The sequence below is a fragment of the Podarcis muralis genome, chromosome 16, assembly GCF_964188315.1.
Source record: "Podarcis muralis chromosome 16, rPodMur119.hap1.1, whole genome shotgun sequence".
Taxonomy (NCBI): domain Eukaryota; kingdom Metazoa; phylum Chordata; class Lepidosauria; order Squamata; family Lacertidae; genus Podarcis; species Podarcis muralis.
Genome location: NC_135670.1, coordinates 4576358 through 4594795, shown reverse-complemented (window position 1 = coordinate 4594795; position 18438 = coordinate 4576358). Strand labels below are relative to the sequence as shown.

The 18438-nt window shown below is 49.0% G+C and overlaps 1 protein-coding gene across 2 annotated transcripts in view; it reads left to right on the top strand.

Annotated features, from left to right (window-relative positions):
* The first annotated feature begins 915 nt into the window (after nucleotides 1–915).
* The window catches only part of TARS2 (threonyl-tRNA synthetase 2, mitochondrial), a 32325-nt gene continuing 14802 nt past the window's right edge, over nucleotides 916–18438 (top strand). For both annotated transcript variants that reach the window (XM_077920241.1, XM_028710887.2), the window contains exons 1-11: nucleotides 916–1144; nucleotides 2357–2547; nucleotides 3824–3947; nucleotides 6370–6494; nucleotides 9599–9716; nucleotides 12471–12535; nucleotides 13806–13884; nucleotides 15570–15716; nucleotides 16478–16576; nucleotides 17544–17710; nucleotides 17837–17999. In XM_077920241.1, the coding sequence (XP_077776367.1) occupies nucleotides 1079–1144; nucleotides 2357–2547; nucleotides 3824–3947; nucleotides 6370–6494; nucleotides 9599–9716; nucleotides 12471–12535; nucleotides 13806–13884; nucleotides 15570–15716; nucleotides 16478–16576; nucleotides 17544–17710; nucleotides 17837–17999 (1344 nt within the window). In that variant the 5' untranslated portion in view covers nucleotides 916–1078. The remainder of the gene's footprint in view (nucleotides 1145–2356; nucleotides 2548–3823; nucleotides 3948–6369; nucleotides 6495–9598; nucleotides 9717–12470; nucleotides 12536–13805; nucleotides 13885–15569; nucleotides 15717–16477; nucleotides 16577–17543; nucleotides 17711–17836; nucleotides 18000–18438) is intronic.

Sequence of the window (18438 nt, the reverse complement as noted above, 5' to 3'; positions counted from 1 at the left end):
CTAACGGCAAAGGGTTCGTATGTAGCGTTAGTCATACTATTGAGTAAACCCACTGAAGCAAATGGACATGGTTTAGGTCCATTGTTTTCAATGTGTCTACTCTGAGTAGAATTCAGTTGGGCACAATTCAAAGCCTTATGATGGCTAGGCAGTGTTAGAAGCTGCACCTGTTGAATTTCCACCTCCTACAGTACTTAAATGAGACATAGGAAAAAATTACTTTATTTAGAACACTGATTATGCCACATATGTTTTAAATAAATAAAGGCATTTTTAAAAGACCTTTGAGTAGGGGACGTGGAAATCCAACCAAAGCATCTTTTCCAGAACTCTACCTATCAGGCTGAAAGCTGCCTGCTTTATGCCTGTCACGCAGAAATTGGTTATGTTTTGGTTTTAATTGCAACATGCAGTTCTCTTCAGTGTATGGCCACAAAATTCCTTTGCAGCTAGGCTGTGTTTTGCCCTAAGCGTTCCCTGCCGTGCCTACTGGGTTGCCAACTTTCCAGCTGGCCGCTGCAGCTGTGCAGCTTGACAGACCTCGCTCAGCACGGTTAAAGCGTGCTTCTCCCCTGCCATGCAGTGAGGGGAGCCTTTCCCCCTTTGCACCCTACACAAAGGCTTGCAATATCAGTTTCTGGTCAGCTGGCAACCTCGCGCGCCAGCCTGCGATCCAAGAAGCCCTCCTTAATTCGCAGGAGAATCGGTGGCTGCAGCATTTCATTTCCCCGCCTTGCTTGTCGCGTTGATCCGGGCGGGGGAGGAAAGGTGGGCGGAACTTCACACCCTCGAGTCCTTGTTTCAGAAGGCGAGGGGGAAGGAAACTCCTTCCAGGGGGAGGAAGCCTATTGGCCAGCTAGACTACCAATCCGCGTTCTCTTCCTCTTTGCAGAGGCGGCCAATCGGCGCGCGCAGAGTCCCCGCGCAGGCGGATGCTGCTGCTGCTGCTGCTCCCGGTTCGCAGTTTGCAAAGTGGAGAGGGATGCTGGAGCGGCTTTTGCAGAGGGTGCAACCGGCCTGAGGGACCCCGGCAGTTTCCCACGTGGGAACTGAGGACTTGACACGGGTCTCCTCAAAGATGAAGGTCCTTTGGCCTTGGAGGAAGATCTGGGCTGGGAAGAGCCATCTCTGCAGGCTGTACAGGGTCTGTTGATAGTCTTCTAATTTAAATGCATTTGTTTTTCGAATCCCTCCTTTCCCCAGTCTCCAGTCCTACTTTTCTCGCTGCCCCATAACTTCTAAAGCTGCAGCCTCTCGTCTTGAAAGCTCCTGTGCTGCTGCTGCTGCTGTTTTTCTGTCCAGCAGGCAGGCTTTCAACGGGTGAGGCCTTCCATCCGCCCCAGGAGTAGAGCCAGATTTTTGCCTGTTGTAGCAGGTCCTTCAAAGCACCGGCACTTTCAGATTTATGTGAATGACCAAGGCGAGACCGTCTGGCCTGAACTTGGCCGTTCCTTAACGTTGCTTTCAGGACAGAAAACACGTTGCAAAGCGATACAACATAATGGAGCATCTCTGAACATGCACAGAGTGCAACTGTGGCATTTCCCCCACACCACTGGGAATGAAGAAGCATGGTTGCCGGGCAATCCCTGGTGTCCAGCATTGCTCCAGATATAACAGTACATTCTTCCCTTGACAACCTTTGGAGCTGATCATCCAGTCTCCCCACCCCAAACCTTAGAGGTTATTGCTTTATGATGGTGATCCCAGACATTTGCAACACACCCAACTGGGGCTTGCTAAATGAAATGACTAGGTGCCAAATGCACTCCTGTAGCATCTCTGTACAAGTTGTGCATCCTTTGGAGGTAAGCTCCTGTCAGTAGGTGCTCTTTATTTTTCCTCTATCTTGGGAGCATCTGATGTTTGCCCTCAAGTGTCTGACTGAGCGCTGAATTGCCCTTCTGGGTGCGCCACGTGAAACCTGTTCTTGGAGAGACAGGGCAGGGGTCTGTATATCAGTTTCTCTTTGGGTTGGCAGTTTGTCACACTGACACTCCTAACTGGTATAAAAGGGAGCCTGCTGCCTCCAGGTTTATCTGCTACCAGTTTTGGGGAGAAAACTGCTCCAAGGCAGTTGCTTACCCCTTTCCATCGTTCTCGGCAAACGGTACCATTTCCCTGCAAACCATGTAACTCTTCTTCATTTTCCCCTCAACAGAACTATGTTGGCTGTAGTACCTAGAGTGGTTTTTCCCCCCAGCCCTGTATCAAATATTAACATTGCTAGATTTGCTGGCCATCTTCTGTTTTAACGGGGGTCTTGTCAGTCATTCTGCATTTTGAAAGTGGCCGTTTCCCTAAGGTAAGGACAGAATTCATGGCGATTGACTCTGTCGTATGTCTTCTCCTATAGGCGGGTGCCCTTCCTTCCCACATCTCTGAGCGCCTGGCGTTTTATGAGAAGCTAAAAGCTGCTGCGGCTGAACGATGCGCCGAGCGAAGCCACAAAAACAGCCGGCCGATCCGGATTTCCCTACCAGGGGGCAGTGAAATAAACGGGGAGGCCTGGATGACCACGCCGTATCAAGTGGCGCTGCAGATCAGGTGCATGTGTTAGATGTTCGCTATGTGCTTTCTTCAAATGTGCTTCCTCTTGAACACTTTTTTTTTTTTTAAGCAAACTGTTTGGGGCAAAGGGTTGGCAGCTCTTGAGATATGAACAGAGATGTGCGACTCAAAAATTTGAGATCCTGTCCTTCACTTGTAAAAACATATCCCTAGGAGATGAGTAATATGAGATGCCACTGAGTTGATGGGAGTTGTAGTTCAACAGCATCTGGAGGTTCAGCACCTTTGGCCTTCTTAGCAAGCTCTTCTTTAACTCAGAATCTGAAACCTTCTGATTCACTGGAACGGCCGTAGCTCAGGGAGAGAGCATCTGCTTTGCAAGCAGACAGGTCCAGTTTCTATCCCCAGTGGCATATCCAGGCTGGGCTGGGAAAAGAGCCCCTCTGTGGGATTCTAGAGAACCTCTGCCAGTCAGTGTGAGCAGTACTGAAGTAGGTGGACAGATAGTCCGGTTCGCCACAAGGCAGCTTCCAGCTTCTGCCTTTTGGAGACAATCTTCACACCTTAAAAATAATAATATGTTTCTGCACCGCTTAGAGATTCTTAATATCAAGCAGCACAGAAGTACCTAAAATAAATAAAAATAAATATCTGGTCCGTTTCTCCTCGTGGTTGCGAGGCAGTTGCCAGTCAGATGTGTCCTAACCTCCCACTTTAGAAGACACCTAAAGGCAGCCCTGTTTAGGGAAGCTTTTAATGTTTAATAGGCTATTGGACCATAAAGAATAGGACCATAAAGAAGGCTGATCGCCGAAGAATTGATGCTTTTGAATTCTGGTGTTGGAGGAGACTCTTGAGAGTCCCATGGACTGCAAGAAGATCAAACGCATCCATTCTTAAGGAAATCAGCCCTGAGTGCTCACTGGAAGGACAGATCCTGAAGCTGAGGCTCCAAGACTTTGGCCACCTCATGAGAAGAGAAGACTCCCTGGAAAAGACCCTGATGTTGGGAAAGATGGAGGGCACAAGGAGAAGGGGACGACAGAGGACGAGATGGTGGGACAGTGTTCTCGAAGCGACCAGCATAAGTTTGACCAAACGGGGGGAAGTAGTGGAGGACAGAGGTGCCTGGCGTGCTCTGGTCCATGGGGTCACGAAGAGTCGGACACGACTAAATGACTAAACAACAACAGGCTATTGTCTTTTAGTGTTTTGTTGGAAGCCGCCCAGAGTGGCTGGGGGGACCCAGCCAGATGGGCGGGGTATAAATAATAAATTTTTATTATTGTTATTATTATTACTGCTCTTGCAGCCGGAGTCTGGCCCAGGGTGCCGTGGTGGCACGGGTGAATGGGAGCCTACATGACCTGGATCGCCCGCTGGAGGGCGACGCCAGCTTGGAGTTTGTGGATTTCGAATCTCAGGATGGGCAGGCGGTGAGTACCCAGAGGAGTTTCGCTTGTGCGGAAGAGAGCGAAGGGAGCTGCTAAATCTCGACTGTAGTTTAGCAAGCAAGCACAGAAAAGGGCCTCACTCCCCTTCCAGATACCAGAACTTCTGGGGGCTGAAATCAAGGTTCGGCACTGCCAGACACCCTGATTCCTCATTGGCTGGGCCCACCAGCTCCTCCACAGGGAATTGGCCTGTGGCCCAAGCAGCAGGATTGAACCCTCTGCTCATCAGCTGATAAGCAGAGCGTTCATATCAATTCCGTAAATTTATATTAATACTGTTTTTGAAAATAAATAAAAATTATCTATCCCACCCCAAAAGAGAAGCGGAGAATCCTTTCCTACGAGGAAGGCGCTGGTGAAACAGACTTCTCTCCTCCCACCGCTATTGGTTAACTTTAGCAGATGGGTGGCCCTGCCCACCTGTCAGCATTTATTTGTGGGGGGCACGGGGGGGTGGGGGAGAAGAGAAAGAGCTGCCCTCCCTAGCCAAGAAATGGGTTCCTCAGACCCTGCGCTACAGGAAGAGCACCTTTCAAAAGGAGCTTGTTGGTGGGTAATAGGCGTGTGAACAGCTATCAGCTAAATGAGGCTGGTTGCCTGCATCAAACCTTAGCTTCAGGGGCTTGTAGAGGCAGACTGCCTGGCAGCTTGGACCCAAGCTGTGTCTCGTTGCCAGTGTTGCAGGAGAGGATGCTTTCAGGAGGAATGTCCGGGTGCGCAGCGTTCTCCGTCAGGGTGGTGTGGTCATTCTTGCCAGGAAAGTCCAGTCTGGTGACGTTGCTCTGTAGACGAAGGCAGAAAGACCTCAACCTCCAGCCCTCCTTCCTCAGGCTCCTGGGGTGTCATCCTTTCGGAATTATATTGGACTTCTTCATAGCTCCTTGCATGATGGCTGGAAGATTTGGGACAGAGAAGATGATAACAACAACAAAAACAACAATTATTATTATTATTAATTTTTTATACCCCGCCCATCTAGCTGGGTTTCCCCAACCACTCCGGGCGGCTTCCAACAGAATATTAAAATACAATAACCTATTAAACAATGAAAGCTTCCCTAAACAGGGCTGCCTTCAGGTGTCTTCTAAAAGTCTGGTAGTTGTTTTTCTCTTTGACATCTGGTGGGAGGGCGTTCCACAGGGCTGGTGCCACTACCCAGAAGGCCCTCTGCCTGGTTCCCTGTAACTTGGCTTCCCGCAGCGAGGGAACCGCCAGAAGGCCCTCGGCGCTGGACCTCAGTGTCTGGGCAGAACGATGGGGGTGGAGACGCTCCTTCAGGTCTACTGGACCATTTAGGTCTTTAAAGGTCAGCACCAGCACTTTGAATTGTGCTCGGAAACATACTGGGAGCCAATGTAGGTCTTTCAAGGCCGGTGTTATGTGGTCTCTGTGGCCGCTCCCAGTCACCAGTCTAGCTGCCGCATTCTGGATTAGTTGTAGTTTCCAGGTCACCTTCAAAGGTGCATTGCAGTAGTCCAAGGGAGAGATAATTAGAGCATGCACCACTCTGGCGAGACAGTCTGCGGGCAGGTAGGGTCTCAGCTTGCGTACCAGGTGGAGCTAGCCTCCATGGACAGCTGTGAGTCCAGAAGAGGAAGGACATCCTCACACAGAGCACAGATAAACTCTGGGATTCGTTCCCATGAGACATAATGACGGCCAACAACTTAGATTTAAAAGAGAGTCAGGCTGATTCAGGGAGGAGTCAGAGGAGACTGTCAGTGACTAGCAGCGTCTAGGACTGTTCTTCCTCTACCGTTAGAGACAGTAAATGCCTCTGAACAATACCAGTTGCTGAGACTCACAAGTGGTGAGAGGGTTGCTGTTGCACTCAGGTCCTGCTTGCAAGATTCCCATTGGGGTATCTGGTTGGCCACTGTGAGGGCAGGATCCTGGGCTAGGTTGGCCACCTCCCCCCCCCCCCAGGACTTGTTTATTGAGCAGACATTTTAGAATTAGAATTCCCTAACAGCTTCACTTTTGAAGCTTTAAGAAAAACGCCATTTTGTTTAATATAAAAGCTGTCTGACAAAAGAGCACCCCGGCCTGTTCTTCCATTTTCTGTCCTTTAGCACCAGACAGAGCTTGTTTGTCTAAATTGCTGATTCCTTTTCAGGCTTGTAGATTGTCTAGTAGCACTTTTCAAGCGGATTGCTTTTCCAAGCTGCATCACATGCTTTCAGCCAAGTCCATGCCTGCAGACAGACAACATTTCTTAATGGCCTTGATCTAGCAGCCGGCCTCTTTTGTTGTTCTTATAATAATATTCTCCCTTGGTTTGTTTTGACCATTGTCCTCAGGTTGCCTCTGCAAATGGGGAGGGGGCAGTGCTGCTGCCTTGGGAAGGAGCCCGGAGTTTCCAGCGTACCTAACTAGACCTCTCCCCAAATTTCTCTTTTACCAGCTTTTCTGGCACTCCAGTGCCCACGTTCTAGGAGGTGCCGCCGAGCAGTTTTACGGTGCCTACCTGTGTCACGGACCCAGCACTGAAAATGGCTTCTTCTACGACATGTATTTGGATGAGGAAAGGTAAGTTGGAAGGGCGATGGTGGGGAGTGTGGTTGAAAAGATGCGACAGAAAAAGAAAAGGGGATGGAGAGGAAAACAGCAGATACAGTCTGTAGTTCTTCAGGTTACGGAGTTCTTGTAACAACCGGCTGGAATGTAAAGAGAGTTGGAAGCTAAAGTCCCTGGTCTCTCGGCTGAGCCGCTGGAGAGGCCCTGCCTTCGCTCTCTCAAGTGAAAGGGACACATGGCTTGGTAGTAGAGCCCTTGCTTGGCATGCAGAAGGGCCGGAGTGGTTTCTCCAGGTGGGGCAGGGAATTTCCTGTGCCTGAAACCCTGGAGAGACACTGCCGATCACTGTAGACCATGCATCCCCAAACTTGGCCCTCCAGCTGTTTTGGGACTACAACTCCCATCACCCCTAGCTAACAGGACCAGTGGTCAGGGATGATGGGAATTGTAGTCCCAAAACAGCTGGAGGGCTGAGTTTGGGGGTGCCTGCTGTAGACAATAATGGATCAAGGGTCTGATGTGGTATAAGGCAGTTCCTTCTGTTCCTAATTAAATTAAGCCTTGCTTTCAGAACCATAACGGCTGCAGACTTTGGTTTATTTTTAGAGAACAGCTGTAGCTCAGTGGCTGAGCTCCTGCCTTGCATGCGGAATGCCCCAGGTCCAATTCCTAGTGGCGTCTCCATGAAGGAAGGGAACGTCCCCTGCCTGAAACCCCCAGGGAACTGCTCCAAGTCAGTTATCATAACCCTATTATAAGAAAAGGTTGCAAGTGGACATCTGTCCTTTCTAAATTGTGTGTGTTTTGTGGTTGCGGTGTTTTGTTGCATCCCACCTGCTTCCCTTTGGGGGGTGGGGTGGAAGGAAGCGAATATATGAAATATAGAAAATGATTTCTCCCGCCAAAGGGCTGACCTGGGGTGCAATGGAACGGAGTACGCTCCTTGGAGAAAATAGGGAAAAGTCAGCCTAACCCAGAGCTAGATGCAACAATGGCCTGGTTTGGTATAAGCCACCTTCCTGGGTCCCCATTTAAATCATCCGTTTATTCAGAAACATGAGGACTGGAATCTTAATTTTATTGCTTAGAGCCAGGGCTGTAGCTCAGCGGGAGATTACGCATGGTACATGCAGAAGGCTCCAGGTTCAGTCTCTGATTAAGCTGGGAAGGACTCCCTGCCTGAAGCACCGGAGAACAAACACACAAAACGTAACCGGCTGTGCATTCCCATAAACAACTCTCTTCTGTATTTTTATCACAGTATCAAATACTCCTCTTGCACATTATCAACACAAAACCACCATGTCATACGTTCCATTATCTTGATATACTACATACGAACACGTACAAGGAGGGCGAAACAAGGCATTACTCCGGAAATCCTTGTCAAGATTCTGTGGAACTGTAGTAAGCTCCCATTTGGATTTTATGAACATACAAAGACATACACGGAACAGAAAATAGCAGATATTTGGACTCTATGAATGAACTGATCTGTTGGGACGTCTGCTTACATTGTTGTACTTTGGGTGTTGATCATGTGCAAGAGAAGTATAAAAATACAGGAGAGAATTGTTTACGTGAATGCACAGCCAGTTACGTTTTGTGTGCTTGTTCAATGTATTTTACGTAATGCTAGGTTTGATGTTGTTTTGCAATGAATCACCGGAGACACATTGCTGCCAGTCGCTGTCAACAGCATTGTGCTAGATCATGGGTCGGCAAACTAAGGGCCGCGGGCCGGATCGGGCCCAATTGCCTTCTAGATCTGGCCTGCGGACAGTCCGGGAATCGCCGTGTGGATCACCAGTGCACGCATTCTTTCCCTCTCCCTCCCTCTCCCTCACACGGCGGCGCTTTTCTCCTCAGAGACGGAGCAATCTTCCTTCCTTCTCCACGCCCCTTTTCCGCACTGCTTCCTCGCGTGCTTTCTTCGTTGCTGCCTCCCTCCCTCCCTCCCTCTTTATTCCTCCCATGGCGTTCAGGCGGGTTGTTGCGGTGTCCGCAGCCGCCGCTTGCAAGTTGGTGGGCGGCTCTGACTTCTTCTCCGTGGTGCCTCTCAGGAAGCAGCAGTAGGTGGTGGGTAAAAGCTCTGGCGACTCCCCAGTTCCCCTACCTCTGCCCACGGCTCCTCCGCCAGGGCTGCTGCTTCTGTCTTCACCGGCCGACACAGCCTCCTACCCCGCCATTGCGCCTGGCTGGCTGGAGAAGCCCAACCCAGCTATTGGAAAGACAACTGGGACAGGTAAAGCGAAGCATCTTCAGGCCTCTTTGCGGGCGGACGAAAATCATGTTTTTCTTCAAAATATAGTCCGTCCGCCCCCCCCCCAAGGTCTGAGGGACAGTGGACCGGCCCCCGGCTGAAAATGTTTGCTGACCCCTGTGCTAGATGCACCCTAATGATCTTACTCGGTATACGGCAGCTTCACGTGTTCCTCTTAATGTGTTAATTGCTTTTGAGATTTTGTTGTTGAAAAAAAGAGAGGCAGGATAGGCATGAGATATTGAATGTGAAAAGAATCTCCTTCTGAAAGTGGTCTGTGTGTGTGTGCACGCACACACTTTTTGCCTCGCACAAATGAATTGGCCTGTGGGACTTCCTCAATCCCGTGGGTGGGTGTGTTACACCTCTGCTGTCCACTAGGTGTCGCCACTGGTCAAGCAATGACTTTTCTGTACTGAGAAATTTTGCTAGTCCTTGAAACTTCTTTCCAAATCCCCCTGATGATTTAATCTCTGAATCGTCATAAAGTTTGACTTAAGCAGAAGTCTTGCAAGGGTTGCTGGTTGAAGGTGGGGGGGGGGGGGAGCTTTGTGAGCGTCAGTTAATCTCCAAAGTTTCTAAGATCAAACAAGCAGGGAAGTAAATAAACTTGATTAGGAGCAGTTCACAACATATGCAGGGACAAAGGCTGTCTGGTCCACAGAACTGGCTGCTCCAAATCAAGGGTTTATCTTTCTGTCTGTTGGTTAGGTATCAAAACTTTGACGATCAGGGCTTTTATGACCCTCTTTGTCATTTTGGGTCTGCCTGGGCTGCCTATAATTGCTTGACATTATCTGTTGATGTCTCCATGTTTCCTGTAAAGAGCTTCTCATTTCTTTCTTCTCCACAGGACTGTGTCCAGTAAAGACCTGCCAGTCCTGGAGGAAATCTGCAAGGGGATAATCTCCAAGAACCATCCCTTTGAACGGCTGGAAGTCTCTCGAGAGGATCTGGTGGAGCTCTTTAAGGTGCAAACTCCAAAGAATGTCAAAAGAGCCCTACGTAATTTCGTAGAAAGACGGAATAAAAAGAAGCTTAGTTTAGTTAAATGCCGGGGCCTCTGCCTTGCCAGTGACATAACTGGATTTTGCACCTGAAACCAAGATGAGTGAGGATGGCAAGAGTGTTCAGGAAGGCAACATTTTCTGGACAAGTACTATGTTAGGAGCACAAGGAGGACAAGAAAAATAGTTGAATGCTTAGGTAAAATGTGACATATTTGTCCCCTGAGCTGAGGCCATGGTTGTCCAGAAGTTATTGTATTGCTAGTCCATTTCCAGTTTGAGATCTGGTGCTCCCTGGTGTTCATGGATGGGAACTCTTCTTGTCATCCTTGACCACTGACTATGGTGGAATCTTGCAGCAACATCTGGGCTGCCACAGATGTTCCACACCTTAGTTTCAAGGTGCTGTGGGGCATTCTTCCCTTTGCTTTCCTACCCTACTGGAATTTCCACTCCTGAAAACGTTGCGGCTGTGAAAATTACTAAAATGGCTGGCAACAGGTTCTTCGAGCTTTTCCTTCTGTTTTTGTTTTGATGGCCTGGTTTCTGAAATGGGTGCAAAGTTGTCTACAATTCCTGGAAGTTGACTGCCGTTTGTGGCATCTGCGGCCACAGGACGCGCCAATGAACCAGAGGCTTTTAAGAGGGCATTAAACCAGTTTCTGAAGAGCTGCCTGTCAGTGGCTATTAGTCAACTGAACCTCCATGTTCAGAGGCTGTCTATCCCAGTTGTTGGAGACATAAACATCTGCCTTCCACCCTCTCTTTTGCGGCCTCCCAGGATAATTTGTTTGGGCTTTTGTGGGGAAACAGAACGATGGCCTGGTTCAGCCTTCCCTGGGCTCATACCCTACAGATATTTTGGACTTCAGCTCCCATCATCCTTAGCCAACACTGCTGTTCTAGTATGTCATTGGGGAGAGCTGTCCAAAAGATCTGGAAGACACTAGAAGGCATTGGGAAAGGCTGAGCTTGGTGGCCAATTTTTTGAAAGAGTGCAGGGTTCCTCTTGCATATCCCTCTTGGATATGGGAACATAGGTGCAAACTCACAGTCAGACATAGCCTTCGAAATACACAGCTCCATTTGACTGGTTTATCCAGAGTGTTGCATTTGCAAAGTTTTCTGTGCTTGCCAGGATTAGAGGGGTCGTATCCAATGCAGTGCTAAGTTAAAGTCACTTAGCCGTATACTACTACTACTACTAATAATAATAGTAATAATAGTAATAATAATAATTTATTATTTATACCCCGCCCATCTGGCTAAGTTTCCCCATCCACTCTGGGCGGCTTCCAACAAAACACTAAAATACAATAACCTATTGTGTACAATAACCTACTTGACATGTTTTGCACAAGAGAACATGTAAGTAGGTTGCTGGTCACTTGTGTTGACCGATAGATTGCGTAATCTGTTGCGCAATGAGTTTGCACTGGCACAGCTTGTTGTGCTGAATTGCCCTTGCACTAGCAGAGAGAGAATACAACCCACAGCCTCCAGGTGTAATGGCAGGATACCATTCATGCAACAGTAGAGAGAGCCTTGAAGGGCAGCCTTCACCTATGTATTTTCAATGAACCAGCCCAGGTCTAAGTATCTGCAGTTAAGGTCCAACTAGGCTGTTGAATGCAAGGAACAGGGCCTTTTCAGTGATGGCCTCACATTTCTGAGGCTTCCTCCCAAAGGAGAGGTGTTGCTCCCTCCCAAGTTTTGCTTTTAAGCAGGCTTGTTCTTTCGACCTACTTCTTATTGAAATGATGAGCTGTGTTTTGAATATTGTTTTCTCTCTCACGGTTTTGGAACTAATAATGGCTTTTTAGTAGTGTGGGTTGTTTCAAACAGCTAGTAAGATTTCAGTTCTCGTTGTTGTTTAGTCGTTTAGTCGTATGCGACTCTTCGTGACCCCCTGGACCAGAGCACGCCAGGCACTCCTGTCTTCCACTGCCTCCCGCAGCTTGGTCAAACTCATGCTGGTAGCTTCGAGAACACTGTCCCACCATCTCGTCCTCTGTCGTCCCCTTCTCCTTGTGCCCTCCATCTTTCCCAACATCGGGGTCTTTCCCAGGGAGTCTTCTCTTCTCATGAGGTGGCCAAAGTATTGGAGCCTCAGCTTCATGGATCACTGCCTTGCCGTGGCGAAGGGGCTTGAATAACTCAGATAAGCTATGAACTATGCCAAGCAGGGCACCCAAGAGGGACAGGTCATAGTGGAGAGTTTTGACCAAATGTCATCCACCTGGAGCAGGAACCGGCAAGCCACTGCAGTATCCCTGCCAAGAAAACTCCATAGACAAAGACATCAGTTCTCATGGTTCTGATTAATAGGCCAGTTTAAATAGGACTAGAGGAAGCTGCCATTTAATGAGTCAGACTGATGATCCAACAGAGATTCTTCCAGGAGTTTCAGGCAGGGGATATTCCCAGCCTTACCTGGAGATGCTGGGGATTGAACCGGGAGACTTCTGCATGCTGGGCACGTGCTCTGCCACTGAGCTACATGCCAGCAGCTTTGGGCTGAGCATTCAGACTAATTTTCTTCTTTTGGAAAGTGTTCAGGGAAGTGGGATTTTGGGTGATGCGGTTGCGGGATGGATAGAACACCAGAGGAGCTGGCAGGATCAGGCCAGTGGCCCACCTAGTCCAGCACCCTGTTTCTCACAGCGATCTATCGCAAAACTTCCTTGATGATTGTTGGCTCTTTCTTTGCCCTTCCAGCACAACAAGTTCAAACTTCAGATTATCGACGAAAAGGTGAAATCTCCGACTGCCACCGTGTACAGGTGAGAGAAACCCTCAACTCTGGACATCCATGGCTGACCTGCAGTTGTTGCCTCCTTTTGAGACGCGGGTGGCACTGTGGTCTAAACCACTGAGCCTCTTGGGCTTGCCAATGAGAAGGTGGGCGGTTCGAATCCCCGCGACGGAGGGAGCTCCCGCTGCTCTGTCCCAGCTCCTGACAACCTAGCAGTTCGAAAGCACACCGGTGCAAGTAGATAAATAGGTACCGCTCCGGTGGGAAGGTAAATGGCATTTCCGTGCATTCTGGTTTCCATCACGGTGTTCCGTTGCGCCAAAAGCAGTTTAGTCCTCCTGGCCACACGACCCGGAAAGCTGTCTGCAGACAAACGCAGGCTTCCTCAGCCTGAAAGGGAGATGAGCTCCACAACCCCATAGTCTCCTTTGACTGGATTTAACTGTCCAGGGGTCCTTGTCCTTTACCTTTACCTTACCCGCCTTTTGAGAAAACAGGAGTGCCTCCTGATCTTTAGTGCAAATCTGAGCTTATTCCTGGCGGTGGAGATGAGCAGGTCAGTTTTTTTCCATCCCATATCTTATGTCTTATATGTTGTAAGAACCTAAGAAGAGCCTTAGGGCTGGATCAAGTCAATAGCTCAGCATCTTGTCCTCACAGTGATCAACTAAATTCCCCAATGGGCTCCTCCTATTGTAACAAAACCCTTTGGGGGCATCGGTGTAAGCAATATTGCCACCTAGCCCTTTAACAGACCTGTTGCGATCACCACAGCGTCAATGCTCCTGTTATTCTAATTTAGTTTTGTTTAGTTATATTTCTTAAAGAGATATTTATATTTTGAAAAACAAAAGCCTCAAGGCATCTTAAAGCAAATTAAAATACACAAAATATATGAACTCGTCTTTGACTGTAATAATAAATTATTATTATTCTTGCACAGAATATAAGCAATTTCATAAGTCGTCTTCTTTGGTGATCCCTCGTAGCCAAGTATGATTGCCTTCCATGAACACGGTCTTAGCGGTGTGTCCGTAGGTGACTGTGGAGGCCAGTTCTGGATCCACACGTCCTTCCACAGTGGGGACATTGCTTTCCAGGCAAGAGTTGATCACGGTGAGGGTTTGCCAAGAGTGCCTTCCTCTTAGCACATTTCTCCCTTTCGTCCTGAGTTAGAGCGTCTTCAAAATCCATAACAGGTTTGTTAAAGGCTGTTCTCCAATTGGAGCATAAGGAGTCAAACCATCAGGAATATTTAAGGCCCAATACTCACCGTCTCTCCTCTTTCCTGTCTGCAGGTGCGGACCCTTCATTGACCTCTGCCGGGGGCCGCACGTCCGGCATACGGGGGAGATCCGTGCACTGAAGCTCCTGAAGGTGGGTGCTAACGTCCCAGGTCCTTGCATCTGGGAGTAGAGTGGGGAGCCTTTTTGGGTTTTTTGGCTGAAGAGCCTGGTGCGAATGCTGCAAATCAATAAAATAAAGATAAGCATATTAATGAAGCATAGCTGTTGTGTGAACATTTTAATGTTTCATATAATCCCCCCCCCCTTTGGATTTATGTTTTTAAGTCACTTGGAGGCTTGTTAGGTAGCAAGTGGCCATTAAGTCTAAATAGTAGTAGTAGTAGTAGTAATAATAATAATAATACAGTGGTGCCCCGCAAGACGAACGCCTTGCAAGACGGAAAACCCGCTAGACGAAAGGGTTTTCTGTTTTGGAGGCGCTTCGCAAAACGAATTTCCCTATGGGCTTCCTTCGCAAGACGAAAGCCCATAGGGAAATCTCCGGGACAGCGGGGAAGCGCAGCGCGTCTTCCCCACTGTCCTCGGACCTCCTCCGAAGGCTGGCGGTGGGGCGGAGGTCTCTCCGCGCCCCGCCAGGCTTCGGAAGGATGCTCCAAAGCTTGGCGGGGGGAGGAGGTCTGTCCGCCCCTCCGCCAGGCTTCGGAAGGCTGCTCCGAAGCCTGGCGGGGGGGCGGAGAGTTTTTTTAAAAACCCCGGGACAGCGGGGGACTTCTCCGCTGTCCGGGGCGATCTTAAAATGCTGGCGGGCGGGAGCGAAGCCTTCGCTGCCAACCCCCAGCATTTTAAAATCGCCCTGGACAGCGGAGAAGTCCCCCGCTGTCCCGGGGTTTTTTAAAATGCTGGGGGTGGGAAGAAAAGCCCCCCCCCCAGCCTTCAGAAGAGGTCGGGGGACAGACTGTCCCCGGACCTGGTCTGAAGGCGGTTTCCATAGGAACGCATTGATTGATTATCAATGCATTCCTATGGAAAACCATGCTTCGCAAGACGAAAAAATCGCAAGACGACAAAACTTGCGGAACGAATTAATTTCGTCTTGCGAGGCACCACTGTAATAATAATAATAATTAATAATAATACAGTGGTGCCTCTGGTTGCGAACAAGATCCATTCTGGAGGCCCATTCGCATCATGAAAAGGGCGCAACCTGCAGCAGCGCATCTGCGCATGTGCGGGTTGCGATTTGCCGCTTCTGCGCATGCGCATGACATCATTTTGCGCTTCTGCACATGTGCGAGCGGTGAAACCCGGTACTTCCGGGTCGCCGCGGGACGTAACCTGAAAGAACATAACATGAAGCAAACGTAACATGAGGTATGATTGTAATAATAATAATAATAATAATAATAATAATAATAATAATATCCCAGGTGGTAGAAATGCCAAAGTTGCGCTAATGTAACAGCTTAAGCAGAGGCTGCTGAATCAAGCCAAGGGCCCACAGATGCCCTCAAGGGAAACCAGCAAGCAGGGTTTGAACACAAGAACCACTTTCCCCACTCACAATTCCCACCAACTGGTATTCAGTAGCCTCTAGCAGTGGAGGCAGAGCATAGCCATCCATGAATTTGCGTCAAATCCTCTTTGGAAGCCATCTTAAGTTGGCCGCCATCGCTGCCTCCCCCGGAAGCCATCTCCATAGTTTCACTGCTTTCTTTCCCCCTGTCCTGAACCGTCATACGTTCAGAAACCCTTCTTTCTGGACCAGGCAATATTGCATGCTTATTTTATTTTTTGTCATTCCTCTTGGCTTGGCAGAACGCCGCCTCCTACTGGCACGGAGACCCTTCGAAGGAGTCCCTGCAGCGGGTCTACGGCATCTCCTTCCCCAGCCCCAAGCAGCTCGCGGAATGGGAACGTGCTCAAGAGGAGGCTGCCCAGCGGGATCATCGGCGGATAGGCAAGGTGGAATTAAGGCTCGTTGGGTCTGGTATAACCTCTGGGAGGAAATGCTTCCCTCCCTCTCTCCCCATGCCCCAAGGGCGGGGGAGGTTTTTTTTTAGCCAAGGGGGTCACATTCCTTTACAAATAAGCACCTGTAAAATACCGTATTTTTCGCTTTATAAGATGCACCAGACCACAAGACGCACCTAGTTTTTGGAGGAGGAAAACAAGAAAAAAAAAAATCTGAATCTCAGAAGGCAGAACAGCAAGAGGGATCGTTGCGCAGTGAAAGCAGCAATCCCTCTTGCTGTTCTGCCTTCTGTGATAGCTGCACAGCCTGCATTCGCTCCATAAGATGCACACACATTTCCCCTTACTTTTTAGGAGGGAAAAAGTGAGTCTTATAGAGCAAAAAATACGGTATATATTGATGCACTGACACCCTGCCTTCCTGCTGAGTAGCTCAAGGTGGTTGTACGTGGTTCTCCCCCATTTTTATCCTCTCAGCACTCCTGCAAGCCATAGAGCAGGCATAGGCAAACTCGGCCCTCCCGATGTTTTGGGACTACAACTCCCATCATCCGTAGCTATCAGGACCAGTGGTCAGGGATGATGGGAGTTGTAGTCCCAAAACATCGGGAGGGCTGAGTTTGCCTATGCCTGCCATAGAGACAGTGCCTGGGCCCAAGGTCTCCTTGTGAAGATTTGAACCCTGGTCTCTCGGATCCTATTCCCCCGTTCTAAACTATTACGCCGCACAGACTGACTTTGTTCCTCTACAGGATCAAGAGCTTTTCTTCTTCCATGAACTGAGCCCAGGAAGCTGCTTCTTCCTCCCCAAAGGAGCGCACATTTACACAACTCTCATGGACTTCATTAAGGTGGGCTCTGCTTCCTAATCCATCGCTTCACAAATATTCCAAATCGGAGTGTTTGCCTGTGCGTGACTTATGTGCAAAGGTCAGAGCTGGTCTCTGATGCCGCACACTGTTCGAGGCGGACGATCTAAGTTCATCCTTCCCTGGCTAAGTATCAGAAACAGTCCATAGAATGACAATTCAAGTTGACTTTAAACCCAGTGTTCATTATTGATATATACAATGCGAAGATGGTTCCCTGTACAGCGCAGTCAGGATTTTGTATGGTAAGAATTGGAGAAAATCTGTGTCCTGGACAGGAGAATAGGATGGTCAGTTTGAAAAAGACAGTTTCTGCCACTCTTGCTACATCAGCCCATTATATGTGAGCAAAGAGATGCAAGCAAACGACCTAATTTCCTATGCAGACTTTGTTAAAAGACGAACCACATAGTCAGCCTATTGGAGCGAGTTATAAAGTCAGGAGGGACGCGGGTGGCGCTGTGGGTTAAACCACAGAGCCTAGGACTTGCCAATCAGAAGGTTGGCGGGGTGAGCTCCCGTTGCTCGGTCCCTGCTCCTGCCAACCTAGCAGTTTGAAAGCACATCAAAGTGCAAGTAGATAAATAGGTACCACTGTGGTGGGAAGGTAAACGGTGTTTCCGTGCGCTGCTCCGGTTTGCCAGAAGCGGCTTAGTCATGCTGGCCACATGACCCGGAAGCTGTACGCCGGCTCCCTTGGCCAGTAAAGCGAGATGAGCACCGCAACCCCAGAATTAGCAATAACTGGACCTAATGGTCAGGGGTCCCTTTACCTTTATAAAGTCAGGAATTAAAAAAACAAACGTTTATTATTTTTAATGAGCTGGTGTGTGAAGAAAACTAATTTTAAATATCTTTTAGCTAGTCTGGGACTCATGCTCCATCTCTTACTTAATTCTCTGCCCCCAACTCCTGGTATCCCCCTCCCTTTTGTTTTTTGGTGTCCCAGAGTGAGTATCTCAAGCGCGGCTTCTCTGAGGTGATCACCCCCAACATTTACAAAGCGAAGCTGTGGGAGGCGTCTGGCCACTGGCAGCACTATGCCGAGAACATGTTCTCCTTCAGAGTCGAAGAGGAGACCTTTGCCCTCAAGCCAATGAACTGCCCTGGCCATTGGTGAGTTATGAATTATTGGGGGGCGCTGGAATGGAGGCCTGCGGGGGTATATCCCGCTTGCCCCTACAGCTCCGTTGATGTGCCTTGAGAGGTAGAAGCAAGTTCCTCTCCCTTTCCTCCACGTAGCCTCATGTTTGGCCACCGCCCCCGATCCTGGAGGGAGCTGCCTCTCCGCCTTGCTGACTTTGGGGTTCTGCACAGAAACGAGCCGTCGGGAGCCCTGACTGGGCTGACGCGGGTGCGCCGGTTCCAGCAGGATGACGCTCACATCTTCTGTGCCATGGATCAGGTAAGGGATGGGGCGATGGCAAGGTACAGTGGTACCTCGGGTTACATACACTTCAGGTTACAGACTCTGCTAACCCAGAAATAGTACCTCGGGTTAAGAACTTTGCTTTAGGATGAGAACAGAAATTGTGCTTTGGTGGCGTGGCAGCAGCAGGAGGTCCCATTAGCTAAAGTGGTGCTTCAGGTTCAGAACGGACCTCCGGAACAAATTAAGTACTTAACCAGAGGTACCACTGTACCTGCATGGCTGAACCCAAAGGCTCCACCTGTCTCTGTTGAAACAGCGCTCTGAGACTTCATTTGTTTCTTTCTCTCTCTCTTTCCTTTTCTTTCTTCTACCTTCCTCCTCTTGGCTCCTGTTTCCTTTCTGGCTGGATTTTTAAAACATTTCTTTTATTCTCGTATATTATAAAAATAGAATTTATGTTGGGTACAAACTT